General features: G+C 43.2%; 2 protein-coding genes across 5 annotated transcripts in view; one reads left to right on the top strand and one right to left on the bottom strand.

The window, feature by feature from the left end:
* Positions 1 to 1500: 1500 nt before the first annotated feature.
* LOC114295432 (uncharacterized) lies at positions 1501 to 2307 on the top strand. Its single transcript, XM_082889715.1, has one exon. The coding sequence runs from the start codon at positions 1501 to 1503 to the stop codon at positions 2305 to 2307; it is 807 nt and encodes a 268-aa protein (XP_082745841.1).
* Positions 2308 to 16552: 14245 nt separating this feature from the next.
* LOC114295425 (sodium/hydrogen exchanger 6) overlaps positions 16553 to 18093 on the bottom strand; it is a 33112-nt gene continuing 31571 nt past the window's right edge. For 2 of the 4 annotated variants that reach the window (XR_003640897.2, XM_028239648.2), the window contains exon 22: positions 16553 to 17208. Coding sequence is in view for 2 of the 4 variants with exons in the window: in XM_028239648.2 (XP_028095449.2) it covers positions 17159 to 17208 (50 nt within the window). In the remaining 2 variants the exon portion in view is untranslated. Of the gene's footprint in view, positions 17212 to 18093 lie in introns of all 4 variants that reach the window. The other 2 variants (XR_014340906.1, XM_028239647.2) reach the window with 1 other exon arrangement.

Consider the following 18093-nt stretch of genomic DNA (forward strand, 5'->3'; position numbering starts at 1 on the left):
GGCCGGCAAAAAATGCCATCTTGGCCAAACAAAGTGCCAACCGGCACAAAAAAGTGCTGACCGGCAACAAATAGTGCCGACCGGCAAACTATATTGCCGGTGGCAGCAAAAACCAGCCGGTGGCATCTAGCCACTGCCGGTGATGGGTGGGGATGGTCTACAAGCCCCACCCTGCCTCTCAAAGGCAAGATGCAAGTGTTTGGTGCAAAACCAGACACTAAAAGGTCGAATTCGGGGATCCTGAGGCATGGCGCGCGAGCCGAGACCTCCGGGAACTCCAAACGAACACAAACATGGATAATCACCGAGTATTCAAACGGTGACGTCCAAGTCTTGAGGACGGTCAAAAATGGGGTGTCTACAATGTGCAAGTTGCCACCTCAGCTGGTCCCCTACACCTAGAATCACGGAGGTTGTTGAACCAAAGGAATGTGGTTAGCTATCAACATGACTACAATGAATACATGCATTCAATGACAACTACCAGGTGGTCCCCACCACGAGCAATACCAAAAAGACACTTGGCAGCATCCAAGCTCCATGAAACCATCTTGAGAAGCAAGTAAGGAATAACATATATATACAAAATGAACTTCACATTGAAGGTAACAGCCAACAACTGAACAATTCCAAGTAAATCTACAAACTCAACTTGATATACATTCTCTCTCCGATCTCTAATTCCCACACCGGAGGGGTTATCCGGCCAACCCCGGCTGGGCAGCTCTAATGGTGCTTCTTGTGGCAGGAACCTCAGTCCCTGGATAGTCCAACCGAATGCAAGGCCCCGATCCACTTTTATCTAGTGCGGAATCTGATACACACAAATGGTGCAGTGAGCGGGGATCACTTCATCTCTAAGCTCTGCACTCAGTTCCGGCGATGGGGATTGAGGACATTCCGCCTTCGACACATACTCCACAGACGGAGAAAACGGAAGACAAAGGTTTGGCACTCCCAACAGTCCCAGAGGAACAAACTGGAAACAATAATCGAACCCCTGAATCCGTCGAGCATCGATTACCCTTCGCTGGAGGTTCTTCTCATCACTTTCTTCTGGAAAAGGATTATAGAGATCGACTCATAGACTCCATGGGGATGGAGATACAGGAGTTGAAAGCCCAACTTAAGAGGGTGCAAGGCGATCCGACGGAAAAGAAGACAGAAGCGGAGCCCTCTCATTTGCGACGGAGGAGCTCATCCAAAGAGCCACCAGTGAAGAAGTTCCCCAGGAATGAGTCTGGGCAATAAAGCCAGCCTATCCCAGTACAGAGTGAGGCAGCAAGCAGTCACACCTGTGGGTCACACCGGAGAAGGGCCAAGAGGTAGAAAACAGTTAGCCAACAGACTGACTACCCTCCTCAGGACCTTCGTACTTGGTTGATTGGCAATAGGCAGAACGAACGACATCGGGATCATCTGGACCGTACTGTTCACTAGAGAGAACACCGAGCGCTAGACAGGCTCGCTTCTTCGCCATTCTCCCCGGAGATTGAGACCATGAAACCTCCAAAGAAATTCACCCCACCAAAGTTCACTTCATACGACGGGAAGTCGGACCCGCTGACACATATTAGCCATTATAGACAGATGATGTCCCTATGGAACCAAGATGAGGCACTGATGTGTAAAGTCTTCCCATCCAGCTTGGGAGAAACCGGACTTCGATGGTTTGATCGTCTCCCCACTGGATCGATCCATGGCTGGAAGCTGCTCTCTGAAGAGTTCCTAGCCAGGTTCGTCTCCAACACTAAGATCCCAAAGGAGCCGGATACACTGTTCAGTCTCCGAATGGAGCAGGAGGAAACGCTATGCAATTATGCCAGGAGGTACTGGGAAGAGTACAATGACCTGGAGGAAAATGTGTGCAGCGAGCAGATGGCCGTTATGTCCTTCAAACATAGTCTGCGCCCAGAAAGTAAGCTGAGACAATCACTTACCAAGCGCCCGGCCACAGCTTTAAAAGATTTGCGTGCCAGGATTGAGCAGTACGCTCGCCTCGAAGACGATCAGATCCCCATCGAGGTAGCGTCAGCAGAACAAATAGCTTGGCACAAGAAGAGAGCAGATCGAGGAGAAGACCGAGGGATTGTAGTGAATGAAGTGGATAAGTCCAAATCCCACGAAGCTATTGTGACTGTATTCAAAGAGCCAATCTATCGAATCCTGGAAAAGATCAAGAGAGAGCCCTTCTTCGTTTGGCCGCCGAAGATGTTGGGAGATCCGACTTGGCGCAATCAGAAGCTCAGATGCACCTACCACCAAGACAGGGGGCACATGACTCAGAACTGCAGGGAACTGAAGTAACGCTTGGAAGACCTAATGGCAGCTGGACACCTAAGGGATTACATTGATCAGGATAAAGAAGTAACCGAACCGAGGAACCCACCACCAGAATCGAATGTTGAGCACCCACCTCGGTTGATAATAAATGTGATCCACGGGACAGCGACTCAGGAATCTAATGAGGCACTGAAGGAAGAGATCGCTAAGGCTGTGCAAATTCAGTAGGTCATGTCAGTGGAGCCTGCATCGAAAAAGGTATGTACAGTTCCTAAATCCCCCTTGTGCACTGTTTCATTTACTAGCAAAGATTTAGAGGGCATACTACACCCACATACTGATGCATTAATTATAACTGTGGAAATTGGGAAACGGTTTGACATAAAACGAGTCCTAGTAGATCAAGCCAGTGCAGCAGACATATTGTATTATGATTTGTTCAGAAAGCTTGGTCTCTCCGAGCAGCACCTCACCTCGGCGGTAGCCCCGATGGTCGGTTTCAATTCACAGCCAGAATGGCCGCTTGGCAGAATAGTGTTGCCAGTCGTGGAGGGAACGAAAACCCTCCAGATAGAGTTCTTGGTTATTAATACACCATCCCCTTACAACGTCATACTTGGCCGTCCGTGGATTCAACAAATGGAGGCAGTCCCTTCAACCTACCACCAGCTCATCCGTTTTCTAACGGAACACAGAGTAGAGCAGATTTCAAGGGATCAAGTTGCGTCCAAACATTGCTTCATGGCAGCATTAAAGGCAAAGCAGCTCTGCAATCGGGTACAGACGGTAGAAGTGGCCGAACAGCCAGTCTTGGAAGATGTAGGGGGAGCCCCAGAGGAAAAAATAGTAGAGGATTTGGAGAGAGTCCTGGTAAAAGAGGATGACTCAGAAAAGTACTTCTTTATCGATACCTCGCTAGGCGCTGATGAGAAACTTCAACTGCTGGAACTGCAAAGGGAGAATATGGACGTATTTGCATGGTCAGCATATGATACCCCAGGGTTGGACCTAGAATTTGCGCACACCGAAGTAGTAATTGTCGAAGTCGAAAAACTCCTGGCTTCAGGAGAAATCAGAGAAGTTCAGTACCCGCAATGGCTGTCCAACACAGTTATAGTCAATAAGAAGAACGGAAAATGGAGAGTTTGCGTTGACTTCACTTGCTTGAACAAAGCCTGCCCTAAAGATAGCTTTCCGCTGCCTCGCATTGATCAACTAGTAGACTCAACAGCAGGGCATGAGCGCATGAGCTTTCTGGACGCTTATAGCGGTTATCATCAGATACCACTGTTCGGTCCGAATCAAGAAAAGACAGCGTTTATCACTCCGAGAGGAACTTACTGCTACAGGGTAATGCCATTCGGCCTCGAGAATGTCAGGGCAACCTACCAGCGAATGATCACTCGGATGTTCAAGGACCAACTGGGACAAACCATAGAAGCTTATATAGACGATATGCTGGTAAAAAACAAGCTCGCTACAAACCACCTCACAGACTTGAGAGAAGTTTTTGGCATCTTGAAAAACCACCAGCTTTGCCTCAATGCCTCGAAATGCGCTTTCGAGTTAGGAACAGGGAAGTTCTTGGGACACATGGTCACTCATAGAGGAATTGAAGCAAATCCGGATCAAATCAGAGCGATACAAGATCTTGAAGTACCAACAAAGGCTAAAGAGCTGCAAAAACTAGCCGGAATGGCGGCCGCACTGAATCGATTTATTAGCAAATTTTCGGATCGGATGAAGCCCTTCTTCCAGCTCTTGAGGAAAAAGGCAGCATTTGAATGGAGTAACGAATGTACCGAAGCACTGCAAAGTCTCAAAAGATACCTCAGCACACCTCATCTACTGTCCACTCCAGAACTAGGAGAGGAGCTGTACCTCTATCTAGCAGTCTCAGATCATGCCGTGAGCGCGGTATTAATTCGAGAAGTTAACAAGGAACAGAGGCCTGTATATTATGTCAGCAAGACCTTACTAGATGCCGAGATACGGTATCTACCATTGGAAAAGTTGGCATACGCGCTGCTTATCGCCTCAAGAAAGCTGCAACATTACTTCCAGGGCATATCATTAACGTCCTCACTAAATTCCCCCTCAGATCTGTATTCAGCCGAGCTGATTTCTCTGGCTGAACAACAAAGTGGGCGGTAGAACTTGGTGAGTTTGACATTCAGTATCAACCCAGGATAGCGATCAAGGCCCAGGTCTTAGCGGATTTTGTCGCAAAATTTGCTCCCATCCAGAGTACCGAACCGAGGGATCTGAGTTCGGCACAGGTGTCATGCACCACCGATCAAGGAAAACCCTGCGCTTCGGAAGCATGGAAACTCTTTATTGGAAACATCTGGCAGCTCTATGTTGATGGATCGTCTAATAATCGAGGCTCGGGGGCAGGAGTAGTACTTATTTCACCAGAAGGGTTTATCTGGGAACAGGCACTCAAGCTCGGTTGGAAGGCTTCAAACAACGAGGCCGAATACGAAGCGTTATTGGCTGGCTTGTGTAGCGCCGAACACTTCAGTGCAGAACAACTTCTTGTTTTTGGTGATTCACAACTAGTGGTAAACTAGCTTTCTGAAGTCTATGAAACACGAGATGAAAGAATGGCTATGTATGCAGGCAAGGCCAAGGACCTACTCAGAAAATTTCAATCCATTCGAGTGGAACGAATCAGTCGGGACAAAAAAAGCCACGCTGATGCTCTGGCATGCCTCGGCTCATCAGTGGATACAAAGGATGCCAAAAAAGTTTGGGTTGAGTTTGTGTCGGAACCAAGTATTGCATCTCCAGTCCTCTGCAACAACTTAGAGCCAAGCTGGATGGATCCAATATTTACTTTTCTGAAATCTGGTACACTCCTCGAAGACAAAAGAGAAGCCAACAAGGTTAGACATAGGTCAGCTCGGTTCTGGATCTCACCATCTGGGAAGCTTTATAGACGCTCCTATCTTGGCCCCTACCTCCTATGTGTACATCCAAATCTCATCGAGAATGTTCTTTACGAAATTCACGATGGGATTTGTGGATGCCACGTTGGCGGAAGGTCACTAGCACATCGAGCTCTCACTCACGGGTACTGGTGGCCACAGATGCAGCAAGATGCACAACAGTACGTACAGAAGTGTGATAAATGTCAGAGGTTTGCTAGCCAAAACTCTTACTCCACTCACCAGCCCATGGCCCTTTGCGCAATGGGGTCTGGATATTGTCAGACCATTGGCGCGAGGCACTGGGAACAGGCGATTCTTCATTGCTGCAACCGACTATTTCACTAAGTGGGTTGAAGTTGAGGCGCTGGCAAGTATCAAAGAGGCGGACATGAAGTGGTTTGTTTTGAGGAATGTGGTGGTGCGTTTCGGCATTCCGCAGGTACTGATTGCGGATAATGGAACACAGTTCGATGGTAAGGTCTTCAGAAAGTTTTGTGCCGACCTCAGAATCGAATATATGAACTCTTCTCCAGGGTACCCACAGAGTAATGGACAGGCAGAGGCGTCAAACAAAACCATCATCAAAGGAGTAAAGAAGCGACTTGAACGTGCAAAAGGCAAATGGGTTGAAGAGCTACCCCACGTATTATGGGCCTACCGAACCACAGCACGGCGTTCGACGGGGGAAACACCTTACTCCCTAACTTATGGAATGGAGGCCATTATCCCACTCGAAGTAGGTCTCCCAACCCTTCAGTCTGAATTATTTGAAAGCTCCAGTAACGAGGAAGCTATTGCACAAGCGCTATATCCAGTGCTTATAGCAGAGGGCCGAAGAGAAGCAGCACTGATTAGACTTGAAGCGTATCAGCAGCAGCTCATCAGAAGTTTCAATCAATAAGTTTTTCCAAGGCAATTTACACCTGGAGAACTGGTTTTGAGGAAAGTTATGAATCATAAAAGGGTATCAGGCGAGGGCAAACTTGGGCCTAACTGGGAGAGTCCGTACAAAGTCGCAGTTGCTATTGGAAATGGAGCTTACTACCTAGAGGATCTAAAAGGAAGAGCTATACCTCGGCCTTGGAATGTAGCAAATCTCAAGAAATACTATCAACAGAATTATCCCCCAACTTCTCTATCAGAATGTAAAGGCATTTATCTGTTGGCCAATGTAAATGCTTCCCCACTTCTCTCAAATTTATCAAATTCTTGTAATTAGCTTTGATGTTTATCAAACGGAATTAGCTTTAGTTCTTACCAAACGGAATTAGCTTTGATGTTTATCAAACGGAATTAGCTTTGATGTTTATAAAATGGAATTAGCTTTGGTTCTCACCAAACGGAATTAGCTTTGATGTTTATCGAACAGAATTAACTTTGGTCTTCGCCCAAATGGACTTAGTTTCAGAACGACTGAACAAAACATGAATTTGGTTAGCACTCAAACATGTTAAGTGGTATTGCTTGGTGGAATAATGTTTCGCAACTAAATTGGACTTTAGCCAAGTGGAATTGCTTGGTGAAAACCACACTAACATATCTTAAGTAAACATCTTTGAATCCACAAAACTCCTTAAGTACCAACACGTCGACACTTCAGTGCTGACTCAAACAAACAGAGTTGGAACAAGCATGACCAGGTCCTGTCAGGAATAAACTTCCAGCATTAGTCTTACTCAACTCCAGGTGGGGGAAAACAATTGTTTTTCAAAACCAACCTGGACATGAGTAAGACCCCTTTTCATGCCTTTATCGCATTCGAATGCTCTTATGCTATCAAAGTTGCAACAGACTTAAGCAGCTCTACCTAAAGAGCACAATCTTCAGTATCGATCTTACTTAGCTCCAGGTGGGGGCAAACAATTGTTTTACAAAACCAACCTAGACCTAAGTAAGACCCACTTACGAACTCAAACACAGCCATACCACATCTCCGTTAGCCACACCGAGCATCAGTTCGGCCCCGAGGCCCCAAAAGTGCTCGGTCGGGGGCAAACAGTACCAAGCTATATCGAGCATCAGTTCGGCCCCGAGGCCCCAACAATGCTCGGCCGGGGCAAGCAGTACAGAATCAGGCAAAGCATCCATTCAAAAGCAGTATAGAACCAGACTGAGCATCTATTCAGCCCCGAGGTCCCAACAGTGCTCGGCCGGGGGCAAGCAGTATAGAAAACATTCAGACATAAAAGCCAAACAGCATCAGATTGCAAGTTCAAAGAGAAAATTCTATCATCCAACAAAAGGCACAAATGGCCTCATAACCAGCAGCAAAGAAAAGAAAAGAGAAAAAATTGTCTTGGCAAGTGCAGAAAGAAAGCTTGTCATGGAGACCGAGCCACAATACATCAAAACAGAAAAGCAAAAAAGTTCAAATCCTTTCAACATCAACTTTCATTAACATGGGAAAACTCAGGAGCAGCATCAACAATTTTGTCCAGGCCGTCCGCGGGAGGAAAAGTAGAGGCAGCTCTAACTTCCTGAGAAGTAGAAGCCTCCTTAACCACATCTGGCTTCGGTCTCCAGGGTTTCAATCCCTTCAACATCCACCATCTCAGCGGCAACATTACTGTCTTGGGTCTTGTTTGCAGAATCAGCTTCTGGGGAAACTTCGGCTGGAAGAACAGCAGGGGTGGAAATAGTCTTCGAACCCAAGGATCTCGAAGGAACGGGGACATCCTGAAACAGGGAAGAGCCTTCAGGAACCAGCGCAGCAGCCAAAGCACTCGTCCAACCCTTTAGAAAGAGCTTATCTCGCATCACTTGCACCTCTTCCTTATAGGCAGCCCCAGCTTCATCCCAACCCTGTTGCCAGTGTTTGGCTTCCAACGCAGAACGCTCGGCAGCCATCACGGCAATAACGGCCTCCAGTTCGGCCAGCTTCCCCTCGAGTTGAGCTTGTGTCCCAATAGCAGCCTCCTTCGATTTTTCAACTGAAGCGACAATCTTGTTCAAACGAAATGCTTCCCTCTCCGCGGTTCGGCGTCCTTCCTTCTCTGTCTCTAAGCTTACCGTCAGTCTCTCAGCGTTCATTGCGGCCTCCAGCACGGCCCTTTCTAGCTCTTCAGCACGGGTAATGGACAGATGCATTCTCTAGATACACTACAAAGGACAACGAAGAATTAAGAGAAAATGAGACAACAACGCAACAATGAAGACAAGTAAAACGAGGAAACACGTACAACAGTCATCATTTGAACGGTCCCCTTTAGGATAGGAATATCACGGGGCCTATTATGGTCAGCCATGTCAACCGGCATCAACAAAAACGTAGTCAAATCAAAGGCAAAATCTTGTGAAGCAACAACTGAATCAGAAGTGGAAATGGGCCTGCCCTCATGCGACATTGGCGGCTCCTATTTCTCAAAAGCCTCATCATCAACAGGATCCTCAAAAGCTTTCCCCACCACTGCTTTGCCAGCCTCTCTTCTTCTCTTTTTTGCTCGTGCAGCGACTGAAGCTGAGGGCTCGACAGCAGTCGCAGGGGTCCCAGAAGCTCCCACCTCCATCTTCATTTCCATGAGGCTCTTTGCCTCGGTCTTTTCCAGAGGGGTTTCCAAAGCATCGGAGGCTCCGAAAGCCTTGGCCTCTAAATCCACCAACACCCTTCTCTTCGCCATAGACCCGCCCCCTGCGAAATTGGGGGCAAGGGAGGGCGCTCTCTCAGAAAGTGCACCCTGACTCTTGCGACGGCTCGTGACCAAAGGAGTGAGAGACGTATCAGTCTCGGTATCAGAGTCCAGAAGTGCAGCAGCAAGCCTCGCCTTCTTTGGAATAGTAGAGTGGTAAATAGACTAGTAATCCAATAACTCGGACGCAGATCTCTTCTTATACCTCAAGGCAGCTTTTATGGCTTCAGCATTCTCTTGGTTCGGTCTTCGTTGGAAACGAGAGGCCTCTGCAAAAAAGAAGTGACCCATTAGAGCAATATCCAAAATAAAGTAAGAAATACAAAAGGCATTAGAAGGAGAAGCCCGAACCTGGGTAGCCGTCTTTCTGGGGCATCCACTCAGACTGAAACTCAGTTCCGGCGGGGAACTCCCAGTTTCCACCAACTTGTAAGAAATCATCGTTGTGTTTATCCGAATCAGGCAACCCAGTAACCAAATGGCAATCAAACGAGCGAACACGCAAGTAATACGTGCTGTGGTCTTTGTTATGAGAAAGAGTACAACAACCTAAGATATCCCATATGTCAAGGTTCAAACCCAATCGTCTATTGAGGGCAGAAACGTCGCAAACAACACGGAAAAGGTTCACAGATACTTGCATTGACGTTAACTGGACATGATGCAGAAATCGGCGTACCAACGGGTCAAGGGGGAACCGAACCCCCCCTCGACTATGACCGCGATGGGAAAAGCGATGGTATTCCTCGTACCCATACGCTTGGCGTCTACTTTCGCCAACGAAAGGGTAACGTCGTTGGGTATATTATAGTCCAGGCGGAACATAGCCATGGCCTCGGGGGTATCAACCAGTGAGTGGAACTTCCCCATTTAAACAAACCTAATGGGACAGAGGTAGGACTCAGATAACAGAGTGTGGAACAAACAAGAAGATTAAGACAGAAAGAGGCAAGAGAAGAAGAGTCACAAGAGGACTTACAGAGATTAGAACAGTAGTATCAGAGCAAGATTAGTGGCGAAAAAGTCTGAGTAGAGCACCAACGAGACTGGTTCAAAGGAACGGGAAAAGTTCTTTCTCTTTCTTTGAAACTCTCCCGAGGAACGAAAAAGCAGATAAAGAGATTTGTATTGACAGCCAGAGCATTAATTGCACTAGCCGGGGCGTAGGTACACGGAGCATGACCTTCAGTATGGAATCGACGCACTATCTCTGCACACCTATCTCACATCGCCACGTGTCACCATGAAAGGACGCATGCAGGGATTGTGTATCAAGATTGAACCGTCACCAAGGACGAGCTGGGGAAAACTAAAACGATGCGACGCTTGGGAAGCAGAATAATAGCTCCCCCCAAGGAGAACCTTAGCGCGAGCTAGGGGGCAAATGAAGGGGCTAAATGTGAAATAGGTCGGGTCCAAGCCTTGGGCCGGCCCAATCCACTGAAGTCTAAATCCAAGTGGGTTGAATGAGTATATGGGCAAACCAATTGAGCCCAACTTCATGATCAACAGTCCACCCAAGTCCTCAAGCACTTGGGCCCAACCCACAGTGGAAAGGCTAGTCCAGTCGTGGTGCTGGGTTGGGCCGAGCTGCGAGACTGAACCTATGAACTGAACAGAAAATAGGCCGAGCCCATACAAAGATATCCGAATGGATCAGCCCATCTCCATGAATGATCCTGTAAAAGGTCGAGTCAAGGCATAATGATGCCGAGCTGAGGCACAGCGGTACCGAGCTGAGGAAACCTCGCAGGGAAACGTGAAAGTTGTGAATGTGAGCATGTGCAAGTTGCCATCTCAGTTGGTCCCCTACACCTAGAATCACGGAGGTTGTTGTACCAAAGGAATGTGGTTAGTTATCAGCATGACTACAATGAGTATATGAATTCAATGACAACTACCAGGCGGTCCCCCACCTTGAGCAATACCAAAAGGACACTTGGCACCATCCAAGCTCCATGAAACCATCTTGAGAAGCAAGCAAGGAACAACATATATATACAACATGAACTTCACATTGAAGGTAACAACAACAACAACTGAACAATTTCAAGTAAATCTACAAACTCAACTCGATATACATTCTCTCTCCGATCACTAATTCCCACACCGGAGGGGTTATCCGGCCAACCCCGGCCGGGTAGCTCTAACGGTGCTTCTTGTGGCAGGAACCTCAATTCCTGGATAATCCAACTGAGTGCAGGGCCCCGATCCACTTTCATCTAGTGCAGAATCTGATACGCATAACTAGTATGGTTGTATACAAAAAGAACATAACCTTGATCGTTCCCAACACCAACACCACCACCACCACCACCACCTCAATCAATGGATTACTTTTGCTACTATCATCAAAATTCAACTTAACAAAGGGAAAGATAAGCTTGCGACACTAACCCCCCTCCACCCGCCTGCTTGGAGACAACACATGCAGATTAAGGTTGTAATGCATGATACAATCTCAAAAGGATAAAGGAAAAGCCACCAAAACATTATGAAAAAGGACCCAAAATCATCCAGAAAATATTGTTAATCACCCAAAAAGCATCAATACCATAATTGTCAAACCAAGATGCATACCTCGATCTCCAAATCTGCCAACTAATAATTAACAGAATAACCTAATAAAGAGTTTTAACAAGAAGTGGCCTTGAACCATATAACCACTAGTCAATCAAACGAAGATGAATGAAACCAACATAATTTCCTACACCAAAAACATTACTACAAAACTGCCAACCTTGATAGGCTACCTCAAACGTCGACAACAAATGTGAAATACTCCACGTCATGACCCACCCTACAACAATGACAACACGAAATACCTTTCCTTTGGACAACCTCATTGAAATATCGAAGCTCAAATGGATTCTGCCTAGAGGGGTTGAATAGGCCAATTTCTCAAATTTATGGTTATTTAAAAAAATATAATTCTCACTTTTAATTTACTATGAGATAAATTAATCAACACAAATAATTAATGCAATGAAAAAAATTTATGTGAAAAACTCGACTGGAAAAATCATTACATAAATCAAAGAACAAGACAAAGGAAAGACTAGCAACCAATGACATAAGTTTACCCATCTCTTGAGGAAGCCTCACAAGCACAACCTAACCTTGTTAGTGTTCTAGATCCATCGTACACCACAAAGCTCCACAACTTGATCTCCATTCTTGAATGGCTATGATTACCCAATTGACCTTGGGTAGCATTATTGAATAGTGCAATGAATGAGGGTTTTTGAAAACAATCACTCAGAAAAATTTCTTTCTTGAATTAGATCTTGATCTCAAAATTTTTTCTAGAGCTTAGATAGAAAACAACTGTTTAAAACAATGGTTGGGATACCCTAATATGAAGTGTTTATAGAACTTTAAGGTTTCAAATCTAATTTAGGAAAGGAATTCAAATTTCCGTGCCAATGATCAATCCTCATTAGTGAACAATCAATTGCTTCTTATAAAATGTAACAGGCAACCTTTTAGCAAGGATGAATCTCCTATCAATCTCGGGCTGATTTCTACCTTCTAGAAACCTCATCAATTTTGCTTGACCCAGGGATCACCTAGCAATCATTGGGTTTCTAGATAACTTGTGTAAATAGTTCTGAAATCCTTTCAATATCATTAACAATGCACCGAGGCACATCCAAAGCCACGAGCACAAACAGGAACATACTTTGAAGCACATGCCAAATCAAAATTAATCTAGACTCACAGATAACAACTTAGACTTCCACCCATCCACTTTCAACCTCATTTTTTCCGCAATACCATCAAGAAGATTACACTTCTTCCTTCCCATGTAAATAGGACACCCAAGTAATTATTAGAACACTTTTTTCGAATGAAACCAGTAGCAACAACCACAATACGAGCCTGGTAATGGAAGCTTTATAAGACAGCACAACTTTTTCCTCTGTTAACAAGCTGCCCCCAAAATGATTCATAATCCCTCAAGAAGTTCATTAACCTTTGAAGAAAGATTTTACAATCATATGAAAAATTAAAATATTATCTGCAAAACAAAAAATGAGAGATCTGGTGGCAAACTTGTGGCTTGAAAAATCATTTGACCTATCCTTGAAAGATCTTCATCAAGAACCTCAACCGCAATAATGAACAAAGGTGGGGATAAAGGGTCACCTTGACGAAGGCCCGAGAGGACCGGAAAAAACCCTCCATCTCATTCACCAAAAATGAAAAATAGCAAAAGGATATACCAGCCTTAACAAATGAGCTTTGAAAAGAACATGGCATTATCCTCATCCGTCACCAACTTGGGAATAATGTCCACTAGTTCCTAATTAGAACTCAAAACAGGTTCTTCTATTGACAAATAACATCAACCGGATTATCAAGACAGGTCCTATTGACAAATGAGTCCAGAAAAGAGAAACCATCTCAGGCTTGACATCAACCGGATTATCAAGACGTCTACCCTCACCATTCTTGATTCGAAAAACCATAAGGCTTTCACGAGCATCCTCAAGTGAATGATGAAAGAACTTGGTGCTTCAATCCCCCTCATTCAACCACTTTTGATGGAACTTTTACCCTCAGTAAATGAGCATTATAAACACTAAGATCCACCCTAGACTGAAGAAGTTATCAGATTCAAGAGCAATCTCCTTGGCAAAAATATCATCCTCCACATCGTCAAAATTCTGAAAAACATTATGAGACACATTGACATTCCAATTCCGCAACTCCTTTAACTGCTGAAGCTTATGGCCCAAAACTTATTTTATAGACACCATCCAAAGGAACATAGTAACTCTGCTCAACCACCAAAAGGAAATCCGTATGCTTACACCATCTATGCTAAAACCAAAAAGGCTTCAGGGCAGCATCACAATCAAACATACAGGAACAAAGTAAAGGAGAATGGTTCAAGTTTACCCTATTCAAATGTTGCACTAAAGTACTCACAAGAGATCTTAGCCATGTAGAATTCATCAAAACCCTATTGAGCTTCATGTTGTATTTTCTTTTTTTCAAAACTGAAAAAGCTTTGTTGAGGTCGCAACGTACTAAGAAACCTTAAGGCTCATAACCAGCATGTTGTCACTGTGTCACATATACTTTCATGTTACGACTGATCTGTTCTCTACACCCATGACTGATCGATGATGAGGACGAGAAAGATACAGAAATGAAAGGTAACTCGATTAAAGCCAACTCCCCATATGACTAACGACTAGTGTACTCTATATCCATGGCTCCCTCTAGAGCTGAGACAGTAGAGTGAATAAAGAGAATTTGTATAGTCAACAACACGCCTAATAATATGTGGGATTGACCCTGTAACTGATACCATTAGGACACTATAAAATGGATCACACTCCCCATAAGAAGGTACACAACAATGCAGCAATTATTTTAAGTGATTGGATTACTTTTCACTAGAAAATTTTATTCTGACGCAATCATCGGAGGGGCATCCATTGGCACCACACTAGTGTCCCCTTTTTGATACCTTCTGTTTGGTAGGTCATTGGTCATCGGCGAGCTCTAGGAAACAGCATCAACCACGCCCATGAATTAAAACGACCTTGTTCACAGAGTAATGTCGAAGGGAAAAGCCAAAAGGGAAAAATATGAAGTTCAAGTTGTATGGAAAAGATAGACTTGGAAAATGACCAGGAATCTAGGGAATAGGCTCTCTTTCATATCTTCATCTCTTCATACCTCTTCCATATCTTCATCTTGTTGTACCTCTCCATATCCCTCTTGTAGGCCCTAATTCGGATTCACACCGATGATTCAGATCGTCTATCTTGTAAGTTTCGTAATAAAGGTTATTCATGTAAAAAATAATAATTTTTATCGGAAAATTATAAACATAAGAACAAAAATCATTTTATTTTATAAAATGAAGTTTAAAATCACATTTGTCGTTTATTTTATAAAACAAAATGCGATTTTTTCCTAAATTTATAATTGGGCAAACTTCACTTTACCCCCCTATGGTTTGGACTATTTGCGGATTATCCCCTGACGTTCGAATATCACCACATAACCCCCTTGTAGTTAATGGAGAAATGTGCACAGTTAACACCGTCAATGGCAAGAGTAAAAAGACTATTTTGCCCTTATATATATAACCCTTGTTTACCATTTCTCATTCAACAGTTGTGCATTTGAGAAGAGAAGGGAGAGAGAGAGGAGTTAGAGAGAATGAGAGCGAGAGAAAGGCTGAGAGAAGGAAAGCTGATTTTTGGAGCTGGGTTTATGAATATCCAAGGTTCATCTGCTTTTGTATTCAAGGTTCTGAATATCCAAGGTTTAATTTGCTTTTGGAGGAATCAGATTGTGGTAATAAGGTATATTTGAAAGGATAATTGAAAAATGAGGGCAAAGAGTTCAACTCAAGAATATATAGCTGATTAAGGGAGAATCAGAACTTGTAGAGTTTTTATATAGCCTTTGTATCGCTTATGTTTCAAATCTCGATTCGGAAATTCTTCGACAGTGCTGCAGCCTTTGTTGATTTCTATGTTCTTCATGTATTTATAATAATAATAATTCCAAAATGAACCATGTTCTTCTCTTTTTTCTTTTTTAACAAAGGCATTATATTATACTTATAATACCTAGTAATCATCCTATGTGATTGCTTTAGTGTTTTCTCTATGCTTCAAATAGTGATTTTTTTGTTCTTCTTCTGGATAGAGATTTTCAGATCTGAGTTTTGAAAAATGAAGAAAGGCTGCTTTGGAAATTGGTGATGAAGATGAGGGCATTGTAGTCATTTAATTCGGATGAAAAATCATCTTTCCATGACCAATTGTACAACCCTCGCGTGTATTGCACAGCCTGTTAGAATAGATGGAAAAGCTAACTGTGCACTTTACTCCATCAACCACAGAGGGAATTATGTGGTGATATTCAAACGTTAGGGGGTGATCCGCACATGGCTAATACTATGGGAGAATAAAGTGAAGTTGATGAAGCAAACAAAATGCAATTTTTTCTTAAATTTATAATTTTCTAATGAAACTTATTTTTTTGTATAGATGCACTTTATTGTGAATCTTACGAGATAAATGATTTGAATTATCGGTGAAAATCCGAATTAGGGCCTACCAAAGGGGTATGGAGAGATGAATATATAGAGGAGAGCTTATTAAAAAACGTAGATGTTACGTGAGTTGGCATGGGAAAGAAAATTCAGGAAGTGTAGTCACACATTCAAGAGGCACGGCATCCCAAGAAGCAGAAGGATTTTAGAATAGTATAGACTTACTTCAAATGAGTTGAGAAGAGGCTTGCTTGGATAAGAATGGTAATAATGTGGTGGTAGTTCATGAAAATCGGTCCTCTTGCTTGTTAGATCCTAACACAAGACAATTAGAAAACTATTTTTATCTATTCAAGTCATAATTATGTCAATGGGTGGCCTCTGATTAGCTGTGGAAAAGGAAATGCATCAATATCCATCACCAATACAACCCCCCCCCCCCCCCCCCCCTCAAGGTTTCAACAAACTAAATGTTGGTGGGGCAATTAAAGATAACTTTCTTCTCTTTTTTTTGTGATTAATTCAAGAGTTCTTTTTCCAGTCTGATACCCCAGGAATTGTTAGCACTTAAGAGATTTAGATTCTTGAATCTTGAAGCAAGCACACCCCTAAGACCCAAAGCCTTGCCACCAGACCAACCTCTTGGGTTACAATTAAAGATAACTCTTTGTTGGCAAAGGATATTAAAGAATCATTAAAATCATGATGATGACTCTATTGGAGGTTTCACTTGAAAACATAAGGTGCGTCAAATGTTACAACTAATTATAGAGTATAGAGGAGGTGGTATGCAACTTGCACATTCCTTACATATCGCATATATTCCCAGCTTCACGTCATTCAGGACTGCTTGCAACTAACAACTAGAGGTTGCAACCTACAAATTAAGCAACTTAAGCCTTAGAGATATTCTCATCACATCAGGGGTAAGTGTAGAATGTGAGTAATTATACCTATACAAGAATTAAATTTAGGACTGTGCAGCCATACTGTTTTGATCATCATATATGTCATGTACAAATGTTAAATCTGATCTGGTAAAAGAGAAATTTGATGCTCAGCTACACTAAAGACAGTTCCATGTTATTGCTTCTGTGTGACATCTACAGTTGTATAATGGTATATCTCCCATGTAATAGAGTCCAAATGCAAGGATGTTAGGTGCGTAGCTCCACTGCGAATCCTCCCCTTATTCTAGATGCAGCAGACCTCATTGCACATGTAATTGTTCTGCAGAAAGTTGAATTGATCATGTAGCATAGGTCTTTCTCATTAATTGCACTTGAATTTTAGTCATGTTCACGGACACCCCCTCTTCTAGAACTGGGCATTGGCTCATCTGCTGAGGATCAAATAAATTCGATTCATGTGAACTTAATGACAATAAATAATAAATTTCCAGGAGCTAATAAATACAAAGAATAGGCAATTATACTTTGATTAGGAAGGCATGACAATTTACCACTAACATAGATCTCCTACTGATCCCAAAACGAGAGAGCAAATAATATTTTGAGATAGACATGATTGAATTTTACAATACAACAAATTTTCAAACCAATCCAGACAATTTCTACGGATAGCCATTTATTTGTAAATCTTCGCAATCCACAAATGATAAAAGGATACGGGTAGGGGATAGAAAGGCCTTCCTTGCTGAAAGCAAAGAAATAGGACCCTCCTAACTAAATCCATGGTCAACACAAATGATGAACGGGAAATTCTATTTCAAACAAAATGCAAATGTTCGAACATAAACCGACGAACAAAAATAAATTGTTTAAATATATGTTCCGTTCAACTGTTTATGTTTGAAATTGCTTTTTATTCATAAGTTTATGTCCCAACTTTACACTTATGTTAAAAAATTTATATCTGAATGATATAAATGGTGTACTGAGAATTATACTTCCAAACAGAGTTTTGTTCTCTATTCATCTCAATTTTAATCTGGTTGTGTGGTCTTAACTAATGATTGCCAAAGGTGTCATTCCTGCCTGCAATGAGACTAAAAGTTTAGGTCCTAATGTGATGCTTGGTGACAACTCTTCTCTTCGACTTACTTCTATTAAGTTGGATGGCACCAATTACTTAGTGTGGTCCCATTCTTTTCAGTTGGCTATTATTGCTCGTGGCCTGTTGGGATACATCAAAGGCGTTACTAAGGCTCCCATGGAGGATGGAACAGCACGTGACAAATGGAATAAGGACAATGCCCTGGTTA

The sequence above is a fragment of the Camellia sinensis genome, chromosome 9 (assembly GCF_055761805.1).
Source record: "Camellia sinensis isolate YWXY chromosome 9, ASM5576180v1, whole genome shotgun sequence".
NCBI classification, from domain to species: domain Eukaryota; kingdom Viridiplantae; phylum Streptophyta; class Magnoliopsida; order Ericales; family Theaceae; genus Camellia; species Camellia sinensis.

What these genes read in the sequence shown, in the direction of transcription:
- LOC114295432 (XM_082889715.1), top strand. Translation starts at nt 1,501, where the DNA reads ATGAAACCTCCAAAGAAATTCACCCCACCAAAGTTCACTTCATACGAC.